This window comes from Pezoporus occidentalis, unplaced genomic scaffold (genome assembly GCF_034315485.1).
Source record: "Pezoporus occidentalis ecotype Australia unplaced genomic scaffold, CSIRO_AGI_Poc_V1 ctg12, whole genome shotgun sequence".
Classification (NCBI taxonomy): Eukaryota; Metazoa; Chordata; class Aves; order Psittaciformes; family Psittacidae; genus Pezoporus; species Pezoporus occidentalis.
The window spans coordinates 786,792-802,429 of NW_026912994.1; the positions used below are offsets into that span (position 1 = coordinate 786,792).

General features: G+C 35.5%; 1 protein-coding gene across 5 annotated transcripts in view; it reads right to left on the reverse strand.

The window, feature by feature from the left end:
* Nucleotides 1-1,014: 1,014 nt before the first annotated feature.
* Nucleotides 1,015-15,638, reverse strand: part of SPOPL (speckle type BTB/POZ protein like) — a 39,242-nt gene continuing 24,618 nt past the window's right edge. For 3 of the 5 annotated variants that reach the window (XM_062605425.1, XM_062605434.1, XM_062605443.1), the window contains exons 6-11: nucleotides 11,725-11,902; nucleotides 11,576-11,631; nucleotides 9,806-9,928; nucleotides 7,497-7,639; nucleotides 7,359-7,412; nucleotides 1,015-5,272 (exon numbers count right to left, since the gene is read on the reverse strand). In XM_062605425.1, the coding sequence (XP_062461409.1) occupies nucleotides 5,128-5,272; nucleotides 7,359-7,412; nucleotides 7,497-7,639; nucleotides 9,806-9,928; nucleotides 11,576-11,631; nucleotides 11,725-11,902 (699 nt within the window). In that variant the 3' untranslated portion in view covers nucleotides 1,015-5,127. Of the gene's footprint in view, nucleotides 5,273-7,253; nucleotides 7,413-7,496; nucleotides 7,640-9,805; nucleotides 9,929-11,575; nucleotides 11,632-11,724; nucleotides 11,903-15,638 lie in introns of all 5 variants that reach the window. The other 2 variants (XR_009962155.1, XM_062605447.1) reach the window with 2 other exon arrangements.

Sequence of the window (15,638 nt, forward strand, 5' to 3'; positions counted from 1 at the left end):
TGCACAAATAACTGATGGCCATTCATAGGGGTAACTAGTCATGTTTTCCTTGGAAGTTACTGAAACTGCCTGTGAAGGTGCAAGTTACACTATTGTTGCTGTTAGCCCCATGAGTAACATCAAGCTCAATCACTGGAAAGTAATTTAAGGGATTTATGTTTTAAGCAAACGTGGAGAACTTTGCGTGTACCTACACATAAAACAGCAATGTGCTATGCTAAGATACCCACAGGAGCCTTGTGATGACAGTTCTGTATCCTTATTTGTTACCCAAGTCATCTTGGGAAGAACTGCAATGGTCAACTGTGCTGTGTTTTCGGCGTAGCCTAGATAACACAAACCAAGTAATTATGTTTGTTCAAACAGCCTGTGACATTTCTTATAAAGTGACTTACCTTGACATTACTGTTTTCATGAGTTCAGCACGTACAAAGTCAAACACGTGGAGCAGCATATCAACAGTCCTATCTTTGCAAAAATATCTATAAACATATTAAATCCCATGAACTACCCATAGGGATTACTCCTGCATACCACTTCTCCTATAACAAATGCAAGCAACATTCCTGTTGTATGTGGTCATATGAGCCTATACTCCTTGACAAAAAAAAAAAAAACAACCAGGTTTTGATAGCAGGTGGAAAAAGAAACCAAATCTCTTCAAAACTACAAAGTCCACCTTCATGACCATAAGATCAACTCTTCTTCCCACCCAGTATCAGTTCTGACAGAGTCTGTGTAAAGGCAGTCATTTCTCAGGTAGGCAAGTTATAAGCTGTTCAGACCTTGAAGTTATTTGAAGGTGTCAAAATGAAAAAATAATTAAGTTATTGCAGTCTTGCTCTGATCTTCACTATGATCTTCCCCAAAAACCGGTTTTCAAAGGACAGCAGTGTATTTCATGCCAGACAGACTGACAATGCTGGAAAAATTCCTTTTTCAAAAGGAGAGAAGCAAAAGTAGCGACTGTGAACATATACAGGAAATAAACCAAATACAAGCCACACAGACACATTCTGTATAAGTAACAACTTTATTGTAACTTGATGTGCTGAAATGCAAAAATATTTTCAGCAACAAGGTACAAAAAGTATTTCACCATTAACATCAGCTGATAAAAAAAGGCTGGATGGTTTGATACAACTGTTTACATATCTGAATGCTTTTAATCATTTCCACCCCAAAACAGGTCTAAGTCATTTCACTGGTTTAATTTCTAAAATAAGACTCATTGATCTTACACGTTCAAAAACCAGGTTACAAATACAGTGAAGTTCCTTGCAAAACACTTGAAATAGTGAATTCCCTTTACAAATGTAGTCCATTTACTGTAAGCAGAAGCCAAGTTATGAGACTAAGTCAGTGTCTTGCTAGCTAAGGAGCTAAGCTCTGCACTAAATGCACTATCAACACCAGACAGCAGACAGTTAACATTCCATTTGTCAATTACAAAAAGTAAATCCATTAAACTCAGAAATTTTAACCAACTGTAAAATCCAATGAAATTGAACAGTATTTCAGGTAGCAATATCTCATATTTGCAATTCACTGTCTTTCATGAAACACAGTTTCAAATACAGCACATCATTTTATTCTCCCAAGGGAGAAACCTTACTATAAGGATTTAAAAGGAACATAATCTCCATGTAGGTCTTCTACTGACCGTCTGTGCAAAGGTGGATTTTATACCCAATGTTTAGAAAAACATCAGACTAGAGTAAATTGTGAAACTAACTTTGTGTCCATGATTATCACATTTTGACATACGCTTATCTTGTAACAGCAAGTATTTTCACATTTTCACAAAAATATACCATTACTCAACTTGTATCTATAATACTTATTCCACTTTTTTGTGTAGTTTCCACCTCAGTGAAACTGAATTTAGGTAGAAAGAATCAACATGCAACAGAGCCTAAACGGGCAATTTGTAACTTTTCCATCTCAACTGTATATCAAATAGCATACTCCACCTTTAAGATTACCTTTTAAAAAAGATCTTGTGTCCTGTTAAATATTCCCTTCATTACAACGGTTTCCTAAAAAGGCACAATGTGTTCATACTTCTGCATGCAGTAAATGGACTCAGAAATAAGGATCATTTATTGAAGCATCTCCCACCCAAAGCATCTCCTTAGGAGAGGTTCAAATAAAAAAAAAAAAAAACCAAAAAAAACATCATAGCATTTTAACAGCAAATTGAGTCCTTATTTTTAGAAAGTCATTCTTGACAAAAAACACCGCACAGTCATACACACACACGCACGCACACACAGGACACATGCAGGGTTCTCCCCAGAAAAGTATGGAAGCAATGGTTCACATCTATCTGAGGGAGTAGTGTTGGCAAGCCAAAACATGGCACCTTCATACATTATATTCCTAATACATATATAAAACTAAGAAAAACCCTTAAGATTTCAGCCTGAAAAAAACTGTCCATTTGTATCTAGATATTTTCATACCTGCTGCACTTAGAACTGACAACTGAGGTTTTGAAGGGCAAGCTCTTGAGATGTGGGGAATAAAAACAAGCTACTGACTCCAAAGGAGAAGGTTGTAATTACCAGCCAGCCCTGTTCCAGTGAGAACACTGCATGTAGTTAATTAAAGAATAAGAGGTGAATAATTAGTGCACTCACTTAATAATACAGCAACTGTTTCACTTTTTTCGCAAGAGCTGACGAAACTTCAAAACATACATAATAAAATATCTAAACAGATCAATCACCATGTGGGTTGTTTGTTTTTTTTTTTCCTGTTAGTGTAATGTATGATACACATTGTCTGACTTGAAAAGTGGACACTCTACAATGTAGGTAATATTACAGCATAGTGCCTGACATTTTTTGGTACAAAGTGTGCTATTAACTTTCTATTAAAAAAAATTTCATAAAAGTCCTTAAGCTTTCCATTTGATTACTGTACGCTGATATTTTTGAGTAAGCTGCACTGGACAATCATTACAGCATTAAATATTCAAGTCACTTCGTATGTTAGAGCTGCAAGTTTTACCAGTGATGAGTATGAGGATATATAGTCCTAATGCATTACACAGTGCAGCAAAAACATCACTATTTTGGAGAGAACAATTAGTTTTGTCTTACTGTGAAGAATGCTTATGAGATCTTATTTTAGATAAATACTTTAAAATTGATAAAAGGATAAATCTCTGCAAATATATAATTTGATGCCTTACGTTCTATTAAAGTTTCTGATTTTACACTTTATCCATCATAAAGATTTAGTTAGAAGGTAAGAAGAAAACACATCTTTAGAGGTTATTTTATTGTTCAAAATGGAACTGAGCATTTTTTCCAATTTACCTTTGCTAGTGGTATCCTAGGTGCCAAAGTATAAAACTATATACTCTTTCCTCTAAAAATTTCCTTCAGAGCAATTAGATGAATCCTAATGAAATGAGGATGGAGATAGATTTTAAAATAGTAAACAATCTGAAATTCTTCCTCTCTCCTCCCTGCGTGACTTTTTTTTAATAGGCAACCTAACCCCCTTATGCAAATATGTTCATAAATTAGGTGAGATCTCCTCCCATTCCCCACTGTCTTCCCCAAAAAGTATAGCATACTATCACTATTACAGTAAACTCAATGCAGTAACTCAGGAAACATTTAGAGTGTGCACTACTGCAGACTTTTCCTCCCAATTGTAAACAATGCTATCAAACACTGAGGATGCCGATATTAAAGCTAAGGTTCGCATCATAAAGAACTGGCCCATGACAAGCAGTTTATAAATGTTTCATCCTTTTCACATTATGCAGAATTTCAATACCATCCACAATGCTAGCACAATAACCGAAATGCAAGACTGAGCAAGTCTTTGCTTGCAAACTCCATCTGACATTTCAGGGAAATATTCCTCTTGATGTGTACATAACCTTCTTAGGTGTTAATGAAAGCTGTGCACATAGGTCAAGATGGGAAAAAACCCTTCAAAACTTTGCCATTCACATGCCTTTTTCAAATAAGCAAAAATATTCTGTTACTTAAATACGAAAGCTTGCAATAGCCACCTTCAATTGAGTCTTAAAAGACATGCCTTTCTTTTCTAACAAAACTAAATCCCATGTGGCTGTGGGCATCTTAAAATGTATCTAAAAAGTTAAGCCACAATTACCTGTACCTCATTAATTCATCAAAAGCAAAATATATATGTACCACACAACATACAAAAGTTACACATTAAAAGTGCATATTCAGAATCCATTTGGCCCATTTCTTCAATTTACATTTGGTCATTCTATGCATCCTTTACTTTCCTATGTAACCATACACATGGGATATATTTTTTTTCCTTATACAATACTATTCTGTTTTCACATTGAACAATCTTTACCTCTGTTCTGTTCTGCATTAAATGTAAACTAATGATGGACCGTAAAGAAACACAAGCAAGAGGTTTATTCTGTGTTTCTTTTTACCATTTGGACAGCTTTGACACACACACAGTAAGCATTACAAACTGTAATGAAAATACATTTTTGGGCCAAACCGTTGCATATTTGTCCCCACAATGAAAAATAAATTATGTTCAAAGCAGTATATTGCCATAAATAGCCTGTAAGCATTTGCTGAAGGTAAACAGGCTCTCCCCATATTCAACACTTGCCTAGGGTACATTATGTGCCTCTGATTCAAGTGCTTTTAATGAGAGGCTAGTTAAAACCTTCCAGTTTAGCACAGGACCAGACTATAATCTTTTTTTTTTTCTTCTGAAAATAATGGAAGATCCCTTTCAAAAATTAATCTTCAGTTATCAACTTTACTGCATTATGGCGCTAGTGCAATCCTGCAGAGCCTAGTCAAAAAGACAAGGCACATTAAAAAATAATAATAATAATAATAATAATAATAAAAAAAAATCAAGATACATTAGACTATATGGACTAGAGTCATTGAAGATAATTTAAGGCCTTTCAGTGAATTAATCAGTCTAATTTAAAGCTGAGGATTAAACCATAAATTATCCATCTGAAAAGCAAACAATAGGCTTTTTCAGCTTCTGTTCTGTGGACAAGGATAACAAAAACTTTTTATGGTTTGTGAAAACACCTCTGGACGTGGAGTAGAGTCAATTCAGTTTCTCTAAAGTTCATGGAAGATTTCATGACTGTTTTAGCCGTTTGCGTGGAATGCCAAACTGTGGACACTGTGCAGATGCTAGTGCGCGAAAGGCCTCTGCTACTAAGTGAGGGTGGGAGTGGATCATGGACTTCCAGCCTGCTGTTTCCATTATGTCTGTTGCTTGGCTGAAAACAGAAGTATTAATAATAGTCACACAACTTTACAAACCAAATGCAAAAAAACACACTTGAGAAGAGCAGGCAAGACAACTATCGCAGAAAAGCAGCTGAACATTATGAGACACCAGTTTATAAATGCTGGTAAGGATGCCATAGGAAAGAAACAGCAAGTTGCAATTTGGGTATACTAATACCATCACATGTAGGACATAAGGTACTTACTTATTCTGCTTTACTTAGTACTGGCAACACATTAGCTAGAGGCCTGCATCCAATACTGGGCACTGTGTTAAGATAACCACCTTGAAATCGCTCAGGAAAAACACAATAAAAGAGGAAATCTAGAAGAAAGTGAGGTCTAGTGTAGACACAAAAAGCTAGGGAAGACATAGTAATTTCATTACATAGAAGGGCATGCTCAGTTTAGAGAGAGAAGGATGACAAGATGAATCAGCCAAAACAGCAGCAAAAATGATGTAGTTCATATGTTAGAAAAAGCAATGAAGACAGATTAGCTGCCTGACTACAGAGCCCTTCACTGCAAGCTCAGTTTCACTACCAGTCGAGTATTCATGAGAATATTCACTCCTTCAGTACAAAATCACAGACTACACTCAGAACGGCTTTCAATGGCCACTATGGATTCTTAACTAACATAGAAGCAACAACAAATTTCAGCAAGTATCCAGGAAATTAAAAGCTATGTATTTTCTCAATGTATACGTTTACTTTTTTGTGAATATAGATTCTTCCGCACGTGAAGAACATTACACTGGTTGGTATGCATGCCACATTGACACAGGATAAATTTGTAATTTTGAACCAACAATTTATGCATCAGTCCCAGGTTTCTGCTACCCTGCATTTTCAAGCGCCTTTCATAAGCACCCTCATACTGCTTCAGGAATACTGTCAAGCATAAAGTTAACAGACAACATCTGTACCATATGATCTCTAAATAACCTTTGCACATTCCTAATGCAAGCCTTTAATCTTCTGCTGCAAGTCAGTAAAGGTAAGTGCCTTGAGAAACAGTATCAAAGTTCAGACTCCCTGGTGCCAAGTGTTAGTAAATTAAGCCAGGCCTTCTCACGTTATTTCCCTGATTTATTGCAGATGCTTTAGCTGAAGCAAAGATGACCAGCATCTTAAATAGCAATGTGCCAAGACACAAGTCAGCTCAGTAAATTCCAATCACTTCAAAAGGAATACATCTGCTAGTTTACATTGTTACGTATGCCGACTTATCTTTATTAAGTTTTCTACTAGTATTTCACTATTTACCTTCTACCACTCCCTTTTCCACAGCATGCTCAATCATTAGGCCTGTGAAGATTTTTTGTTGTTGTTGTTAAAGCAGAAGCACTAATTGTAAAGCAACTGGTACAACATACATTTTAACTTCTCTGGAGATTCTGACAGTAAGATAAGTGCTCTGCTTCATTTCACTGTTTCAGCCTACCGCTGGCTATTCTGAAGCTGGCTGTCTTCTATTCTGAGATTCACTTGAGCTGTTCCAAACACATGCCGCAATCGGTCTTACAGTCTAAGCCACATATTTTTGACCTATTCCCAGTGTAGGCAGAAGCACTTAGAGAGCCAGCCAGATCAGAGGGACCTGACTAGTTGTGTGGCCTCAAAAGTACTAGTGCTGGCATGTGGGAAGGTGCACAAACACTGCCAAAGGCAAAAAGAGCAACTGCCCTCCTTTCTTTGGAAATACTGCAGGCTCATATTGACCTAAGCAAGTCATGAAACCACACTGAGGTTGTCACTCCTCCAAGCATAAACCTGGTTAGTCAAGAGAAAAGTTCCATTTATAAAGGTTGCTGCCACCATCTCACAGCACTGATACAAGTGGGGGAGAGGAAGGAAAACTAGCTATTGTTAGGACCTCATGTTAGAAGGCAATTAACTCTACCTATCAGTTAAAGGGGAAGTTGCAATCATAACTGGGGTAGCATCTGCTGAATCCTACTTTACTTACAGTCAGTGACTGGCCTCAGTAGTGTGGACATGAAGCAACAGTTCTTAAGATCTGCAGTCTATTTAGCAGTGTTTGTACAGAACATCATGAGGCAGGAAAACTTACTTGCTATTCCAGTTTTTCCCATCTTTACACCCAAGTTGTCTAAGAACACTGCACCTGTAAGAAAGAGCCATGCTCATGATGAAAAGGTACACAAAGCATAAATACAAATATATGTACAGTCTCAAAAATATTACTTGCCTGTTAATGAAGTCTATTGCTTGTGCTTTTAACTGTTCAGCGCTGTGCAAATCTGCGAGGATAAGAATGTCAGCAACATTTTCTACCGAGAGGTTACTACAGAGTGCTTCCTCACACATGACCTTCAGCCGTTCCAGTGCATACTGATAAAAGAAAAAACTACACTAATCATTCTTCAAACTCATTTTTTCTACCAGTACCTCTACAGTTTTTACGACAGTTCCAGTCATGAAAGTCCTTGGTGCCTCTCAAGCTTAACGTCAAACCACTTCCAAACAGATAATTCTAATTCAGTATGCTGTACTGAAGAGTCCTCAAATGGTAAGACATGTATTAGGTTTGACACAAACTGATCAAATGCTTTACTAGGAGAACTTTAAAACAAAAATAACTCATTCAGAAGTTTTCATTTTCCTTCAGTTTGGTAGGGGAGGAAGAGCAAGAAACAGACACAGGCTCTATAATTATATTAGACATGTATACATCTCAAAGTGAGGGGCAAGAAATTATACAGTGGTAACATTCATGAAAATGTCCATGGGAAAATACATTAAACTAGCTTATTCCAAGTTCAGTCCTACCCCTACCTCTGAATTTCTTTATTTCTTCCATACCTTTGACACAGCCTACCAGAAAGCTGATGTAAAAGAATTGCATTCCCACATTATATTCTGCATTAATAAACCATGCTTTTCTGAAGGATGTCATAGTCTGAACAGGTTTCATTCAGCTGTATACATTACTACTGAGAGGTTACCCATCCCATTTAGTTCAGCATCCTCCAGATAAGAGCTTTCAAGTCTGAAAAGAATTTTAGACACAAGTAGCATATATTCAAGTTGCAACTTATACATTTGTATTAGCAACTGTTGAATACAATGAAGAAATGCCACTCAAGTCAAATTATTGGGCTAACTTCTATGTTTCTAGACCTATGCATTTTTACTTCCATTTTATTTCTATAGTGCTCCACAAGATACAGCAGTGTAGATTTGTTCTAACTGATATTTATTTACTCTAAATAAGGGTATTACCTGGTAGGAATAATGCCTTCTGTAAAATGTAAAACACAATTTTTTTTTAGATTATTATTTCACATTCGAAAGGAATAAAGTTTCCATTTTTATTCCCAGATATTGCAGAAAATCCCACCACTGCAACTTATTATCTATATTTATCAATTATGCGCTAAATAAAGGCCAGCATTCATAAAATATCATCACTTCACCTTTCTGTTTGGGTATACTGAAACCTGATAAAACATCAGTTTTGGAAGATAAGATGCTGGCAATGAGAAGTGAAAAGAGCAAGAGTGGCAAGTTACCAAGGCCAGGTCAAAAGATCTTGAAAACTTAAGAATCCATTAAACTGCCAGAAAAAAAAAATACATATATTTTTTCTTGAAATTAACTACTGGTGTGACTTATTATGTTAAATGTTTTATATCAGGACTGATTATGAGAATAGGTAATTTTCACCACTAATATCTTAAAGATATGATTGCTCAACCAATACCAAAACTGCAAAGGTAGTTTAAGAAATTGCCATTGCAGCTGAGAATGAAAACTTCAATTACACACAATGAAGTATTTTCTGGATTCTAAACTACTTCTGCCTCCTCAGGGAAAGACAACTGTGTGTCCTCTGAGGATAGCTAAGTAAAACTTTAACTCAAGCTGTAAAGCAGTGAAGAAAAAAAATCAGGTATTGAGATCAAAAGTTAGAAAACTGTAAATTATGATAGGGAATAATCTCACCTTAACTGCTGTGCTACTAAAAGCCCCTTTATCTCAAATATAACTGTAGAAAAAGTATTTCACAGAGTGACAATTTAAAGTAGACAAAGTTCCAATACAGAAGAGATGAAAAGCTAAAACTATTATGTTTGTAGGGAAAACAAAAAGATGAAAGTTCTGAAGTAGCAGTACTTTAGGAAGCACAGTTAATTCAAACACTTGCATATAGCCTCTTCAAGAGCACAAAGATCTAGGATACATTTTATTCAAGACCAATTTTCCAAGCATATTAATGGTCTCCAATCTCGTCTCAAAAAAAAAATAAAATTAAAAATTGGGTAGCAAATATAATTAATCTGAAATACATCTGGTCAAGAAAGATTTATCAGCCTTCTGTTGCTAAAAGGCTATCCTTTCCCTTCTTTCTCTATTTCTGATGAAATCTGTTTCTCATAATTAAAAAAAAATAAAAATACACAATCTGAGAGAGTGGTAGGTTTTGGGTGTTTTTGTTTTAGAAGAAAATTCCACAAGCAAACATGAGGTTTGAGAATTTAAAAGTCAATAACTTACTTTGTCTGCAGCTGCTAACAAATTGTCAGCCATTTTTTCAAGGTTTGGTGCTTTTCCCGTGTAAATGAACCTCATCATTTCTTTAAAAACTTCAGGATCTACATCATTTATCTCTACACGATTCTGGTAAAAAAAAAAACAATAAATACCTCTAAAATTTAGCTACAACTTTAACATGTCAAATATCATTTGATGAACACTACGAGTTTTCATTTGCCATCCATTATGCAAAATCCTTACAAACTTAAGTTAGCATTCAACAATATTAAGCAGAAAGTAAATAAAATCAACAGCTCTTAAAATCCCATAGAAATCAGTTAGGAACGCTTCAGGAATAACTGCAACTTTTTTCTAGAAATGTCAAAGTCTGGACTATTGCATAGGTTGTACATAAAAAGAAAAAATCAAGGCACAGTTTCAGGAATACTTAAAAGTGCTGCTGAGCTTCCAAGCCAACCATGATGTGCTTGGAATACCACAAGTCAGAGCACCAGACAGAACAAAGTCAGACATTTTGGCTCGACTTTGACTGAGTCAACACAGCCTACATTTGGTTCTCGGAATCCAAAAAGCAAACACAAAAGCTGATATAATTGACATTATATGTGCTGAAGCCCATCCTAATAAAACTGCGGTACTACATGCTTGACCCCACCCTCAAATAGTATTCCCTATAAGCAACTGACAAAGTAGGAAATTATTTCAAAGATGCAGAAGCAAGCACCAGACTCTGAATGGAGCACACAATAGTACATGAGATGCACATGTTCTGGTTTCCTATCCACTGAACCACAAACAGTATTTACGAGTAAGGCTGCACTAGTGATTCACTGTTAACATGAAGGTGGAGGTCCCCAGCAATGGTGCATTACTGAAGCTGTGTCATATCTGGATTTCTTTCATTTCAGAAATCTCTATAAAATGCTTCCAGTATTCCAAATCTACCTGTGAAAGTTTCCAGTGCAGAGAAAGTTTCCCTGCATAAGTGCAGGGAAGAAAAATGCCATGCTTGTGAAACCCAACTGTACTTCCACCCCATATTCATCCAATGTATTTGTTCACACCAGTGGCAATCTTGCAGCCTCCAAGACTAAGTGATGGTCATCTATTACAACTCTTTAGTGAGCTGATCAGGTCCTTGCTTTTTTTTATGGATTCTGCCTACAACCAACCATTTTAGATATTTTTCTTCAGGAAAGACACAACTCCTTACTGTGGGAGAGATCAAGTGCATAAAAGCAGCAGTAGCTCTCTGTGCTGATTAAGTAACTATCCAACCAAAACACTTACACAGGTCAAGTACCTGCAGAAACTGAATGAAAAGGAGAGCTTCACGGCCTCAGGGCTTAATTTTAGTCATAATTCACCTGTTGTTTCTATGTCTCCTAGCTACCATATAAAATGTTTTAATACACTATCACAAAACCTTAGTCAAGTCAATTGGCTTATGTGAAGGCATAAACTGAAGCAAAAAAAGGGGCAAGTCAATTACATAAGTAGCTACTATTAGAAAACCCTGACTGATCTAGGGTAGGTACAAGTACTTGCAAGAACAAATCCTCCAGAACTCTTCCACATTCAACCCTAACTGTTTTACACAAGGAAATTCCCGCAGAACTCACTAGGAGGGCAATCAGTAGTACCCTCCTCCACTCATGTACCATCATACAGTACTCATCTTCCTCAATTTGTAATACTTGAGTTTTCTACAACTTTTCCCTTTTTCACAAGATACAAATATTTACATGTGAAGTTTTCAGTAATGCTTACCTTTTTACTTTCCTCCATTTCATGTTCAAACATTGCATTAAAAACTGGAGATCGTGCTGTATCAAGAAAGGTAAATATTGAATATAGCCAAATTTAAAAATTTCAGCAATTTAAATTACAAAGTAATAGCAATACAAAGTAGAAAGTACCTGCAAGGACAGATTTATGAGCTTTGAATTCTTGTCCTCCTACATAAAAACTGCAATCTGTAAATCTTGTTGTTTCCCAGAGATTCCCTAAATCTTCTGCTAGTCGACATTCAGGTACCTTCAAAGTGTTTGTATTAGACTGTCCTGATATATTTACTGAGTCTTGGACCACGCTTACCTAACAGAAAATCACAGCAAGACAACTCCTTCATAACTGAATCACAGTAATAATTATATTACAGCACCTATTGCTAGAATTTCAGCAATTTCAAAGCAAAGCAAAAAAAAACAGTGATGTTTTTGGCATTAGGCCAGAACCATAAGCCAATGCTTTACAGTTCACTTTTAAGCAATATAAAATAAAAAAAAGGGCTTTACTTAGAGACTAGTATTTTGTATTTATCCAACCAAAACAAACAAACAAACAAAAAGAGCAGAATACCACATGCCACCAGAGAGAGAAGCCAAAGTATCAATATGGCTCTTGGGATATCAGTGGGATTAAAAAAAAAAAAAAAAGTTAACTATCTGTCAGAGATAACAGTTCACTCTTTACACATTTAAGCAAAATACCTACAATATAAAATTGTAAACAGATCATCAGGATCACAAGGTCACAGCAAAGTTTTAAGGGAATAATCCATAGAAATTTTGAATAATTATAACTTTTAACTCCGGTAAATTCATACTTCACCTGCAATGTGATAACGAAAACTAAGTACAAGTAACATAGGTCCTCCATTATTTCATTTTACTGTGTACAGCTGAGGCTGGAATCACCAGTCATTGTTTTCCAAACAAGATTAAAAGCCATTATTTCAGCAATGTAAGTCAATGAAGTAAAAGATGGAGTAGGTAACTTCAATAGTGAAATGCATGCTCACAGGATGTCATTTTGGTACAGAACTAATTAAGAAAACTGTGAAATATGTGCATTTGAAGTGAATATATTGCCATTATTCCCCATGTTTAAATCTGTCACATGAGAACAGGACAGCAGCATTCTTACATGCTTTTTTTCAGATATCGGTACATATTGTTTTAATGTATGTTGGGAAAACAGAAATGCTCAGCAGGTTTTACTTCTGTTCCCTGAGATCACACGCCTGAGGAGAAAAAAAAAAAAAACAAAACACTTTTGTAAATAAGAGACATACTACAAGATCTTGATCACAAGATCTCCCAAATACAGTAGGGTTATATATTAAGAGAAAATGCTGATACTGTTAAGATCAGTGCTCAGTTTGATTTCTAGAGGCACAGCATCTGGAATAAATATGGCATAAAACAAAACAGCACAGCTAAGCTTCACAGAAAGTTGAAGCACAGCAAATGAAACTCCAGATCAGAAGAGGAAGATGATCAAATTAGGACAGCCGCTTGGGAATTTGAATCATTGCCTAATTCCCTGTTTCATCCCATACCTCCTTGTGATTAGTAGAAATTCCTTTATATTCTTCCACCTTCTAAAGGAAAAAAAAAATAAAAAATACCCCAGACACTGTGAAATTTCAGTTTGACATTAAGACTATAAATTTATAACACTAAAAATCTACAGAGCTATTGTGTACTTGATTTCACAGTTTTCATACACACAGAGTGATTTCAAGAGATATACATACACACAGAGTTTCAGCTTAGCAAAGCTAGTCTTCTGTTGTCAAAGGAGAGTTCTGCTTCTTCAGAGACTTGACTCAAAGTTCCTGAGCCAAGTTGCCTGCACAGCATCCTCTTGCTGGCTACAGACAAGTGCCTAGGAAGGTCACCTACATATTCTTTATGTGTAATTAAATTGACCTCTGATCTTCCAAACTTCTGTTGGTTTTTAATACACATTAGTAGTTGTGCAACACAACAATTTGCTATGATCCATCCTTTAAAGATATAACCCAAGCAAAATTTTAATTCACATCTCCTACCTCTGAGAGGCCTGGCATGTATTGTCTATAGATAGTAACAAGTTTTAAAAATTCTAAATACAGACACAGGAGTCTGATATTTCATATCTCACTTGTCCAGACGGTTCTTTTTTGGGTTTTTTTTGTTTTTTTTTTTTTTTTTTTTTTTTTTTTTTTTTTGTTTTTTTTTGTTTTTTTTTTTTTTTTTTTTTTAATTTGTTTAAATCAAGCTGAAATCCAATGAAGTTAATCCCACATAACTACTGAAACCTCATCTCAGGCTGAGTAACACCTGATACAATCCTTACTTGTGTTTATAAAAACCACTCACAAGATCAAAGGTATTTCTTTACTGAACTGAGGGATGATGAGAAGATGTTAGAAGAGCAAACAATGTATTTCAAAGAGCAGCAGCAACCCAGCCAGGATTTCCAGGTACTCCATCCAAAAAGGTCTGATGTATTTTACTGCTTAGGAAGCTATCCAACATGCAGCTTTTGTGCAGCCTACATACTTTAGGGATACAGGTCCTATTTGCATTGCATTCTCTCACATGTAAGTGTATAGAAAAAAAATGCATAAACTAGGACTTCAAGTTTTGTGTGTGAAGACAGTTAATGAGGATAATGTCTATTATTTTCTTGGTTTTGAACCCATGGTAAACTAATAGTAAAGATAATTTAAGTGATACTCCAGACTACTTTCTTGACATAAGCTAGGTAAGAGATCTGTGAAAGCACTCACTAGGAAAAACACCCCTGCAGAGAACTTACTATTCTATTTGTAAAAGTACCTGCAAGACTTCAGTAACTGCAGGTTATATGGAATATACAAACTGAGCGAAACACATCAGTTTGCTTAAAAAAAAATAAAATTATGAAGTTGTATTTAATCAGGAGCTCACTTGTCAGTGGCAACACCAGACTTTGCAAAGTATTTAACTTAACAACCCTTCAGTTTCCATTCCAAGGACATAGCCAAGAACACTCAACACAGAAGGAATATCTTTGCTGCCAAACACGACCAAAAAAAATCCTGCAATTCAAAAGGGAGAAAAGAGCCAACCAATACAGCAGGTACCCACTGATCTTTACTAAATACCTGCTATGACTGGTAAATTTTAGCAATATAGTTTTAAGAAGTGGTCAGTCCTCCAATTAGGCTACAAATAGGAAGGCAAAGACAGAAATTACAACTTACAGTTCACTTTTAAAGGACAAAAACTTCAAACTTGTCTATAGAAACAAGTCCTTCAAACAACACCTAGTTCTTCAGGTGTCATTAGAAATGACAGAACACACCAGATTAAACTAATTTCAAAATTATTTGGATTACTGAGGTTGTTTTTTCCTTTAGCCTAAAATAAGCCAGAAGTTATTTAACATGCTCACTGTGCACAACTAAATGTACTTTCTTCCAGCATTTATAATCAGGGTAGGTCAAACACTTAAAAAAAAAAGCCATTCGCATTAAGACATCAAGAAGTTTTGTAGCGAAACACAGCTATATTTAAAGATTAGCATCAAGATTTACATAGCAATGTTTCTTTCTGGAAAATTCAGTATTTGTTCAATTTTAAAAAACAAAGCAAAAAACTTTAACATTAAAGAGTGACCTATTTACAAAACCAAAAAAAAATATTAATTTACAAAGTATTCATTACAAGGAAAACTTAAAATGAGAAAATACCCAAAAGTATCTTCACAGAACCATAAGACACTTGTTACATCAGCTTTTATGACCCAAATAATTGTATTCATAACAAATTTATCATGCTGCTCATTTAACTTGTCTAAGTGAAAATAAGATGCACTATATTTGCAATATCTAGTCTCAGGGGGCACATTTCAATTATTCTTCCTACACAGCATAATGACATATAATTAAATTGTAATCTTGCCAAGACAATTTTACATATTTCCTGCAAATACACAGATCAAAGCAAACTTATTAGTAGTTAGAACATCTATCATCCTCCTAAGTCACTAATCACTTTATGGTAGCAGAGATAACCAG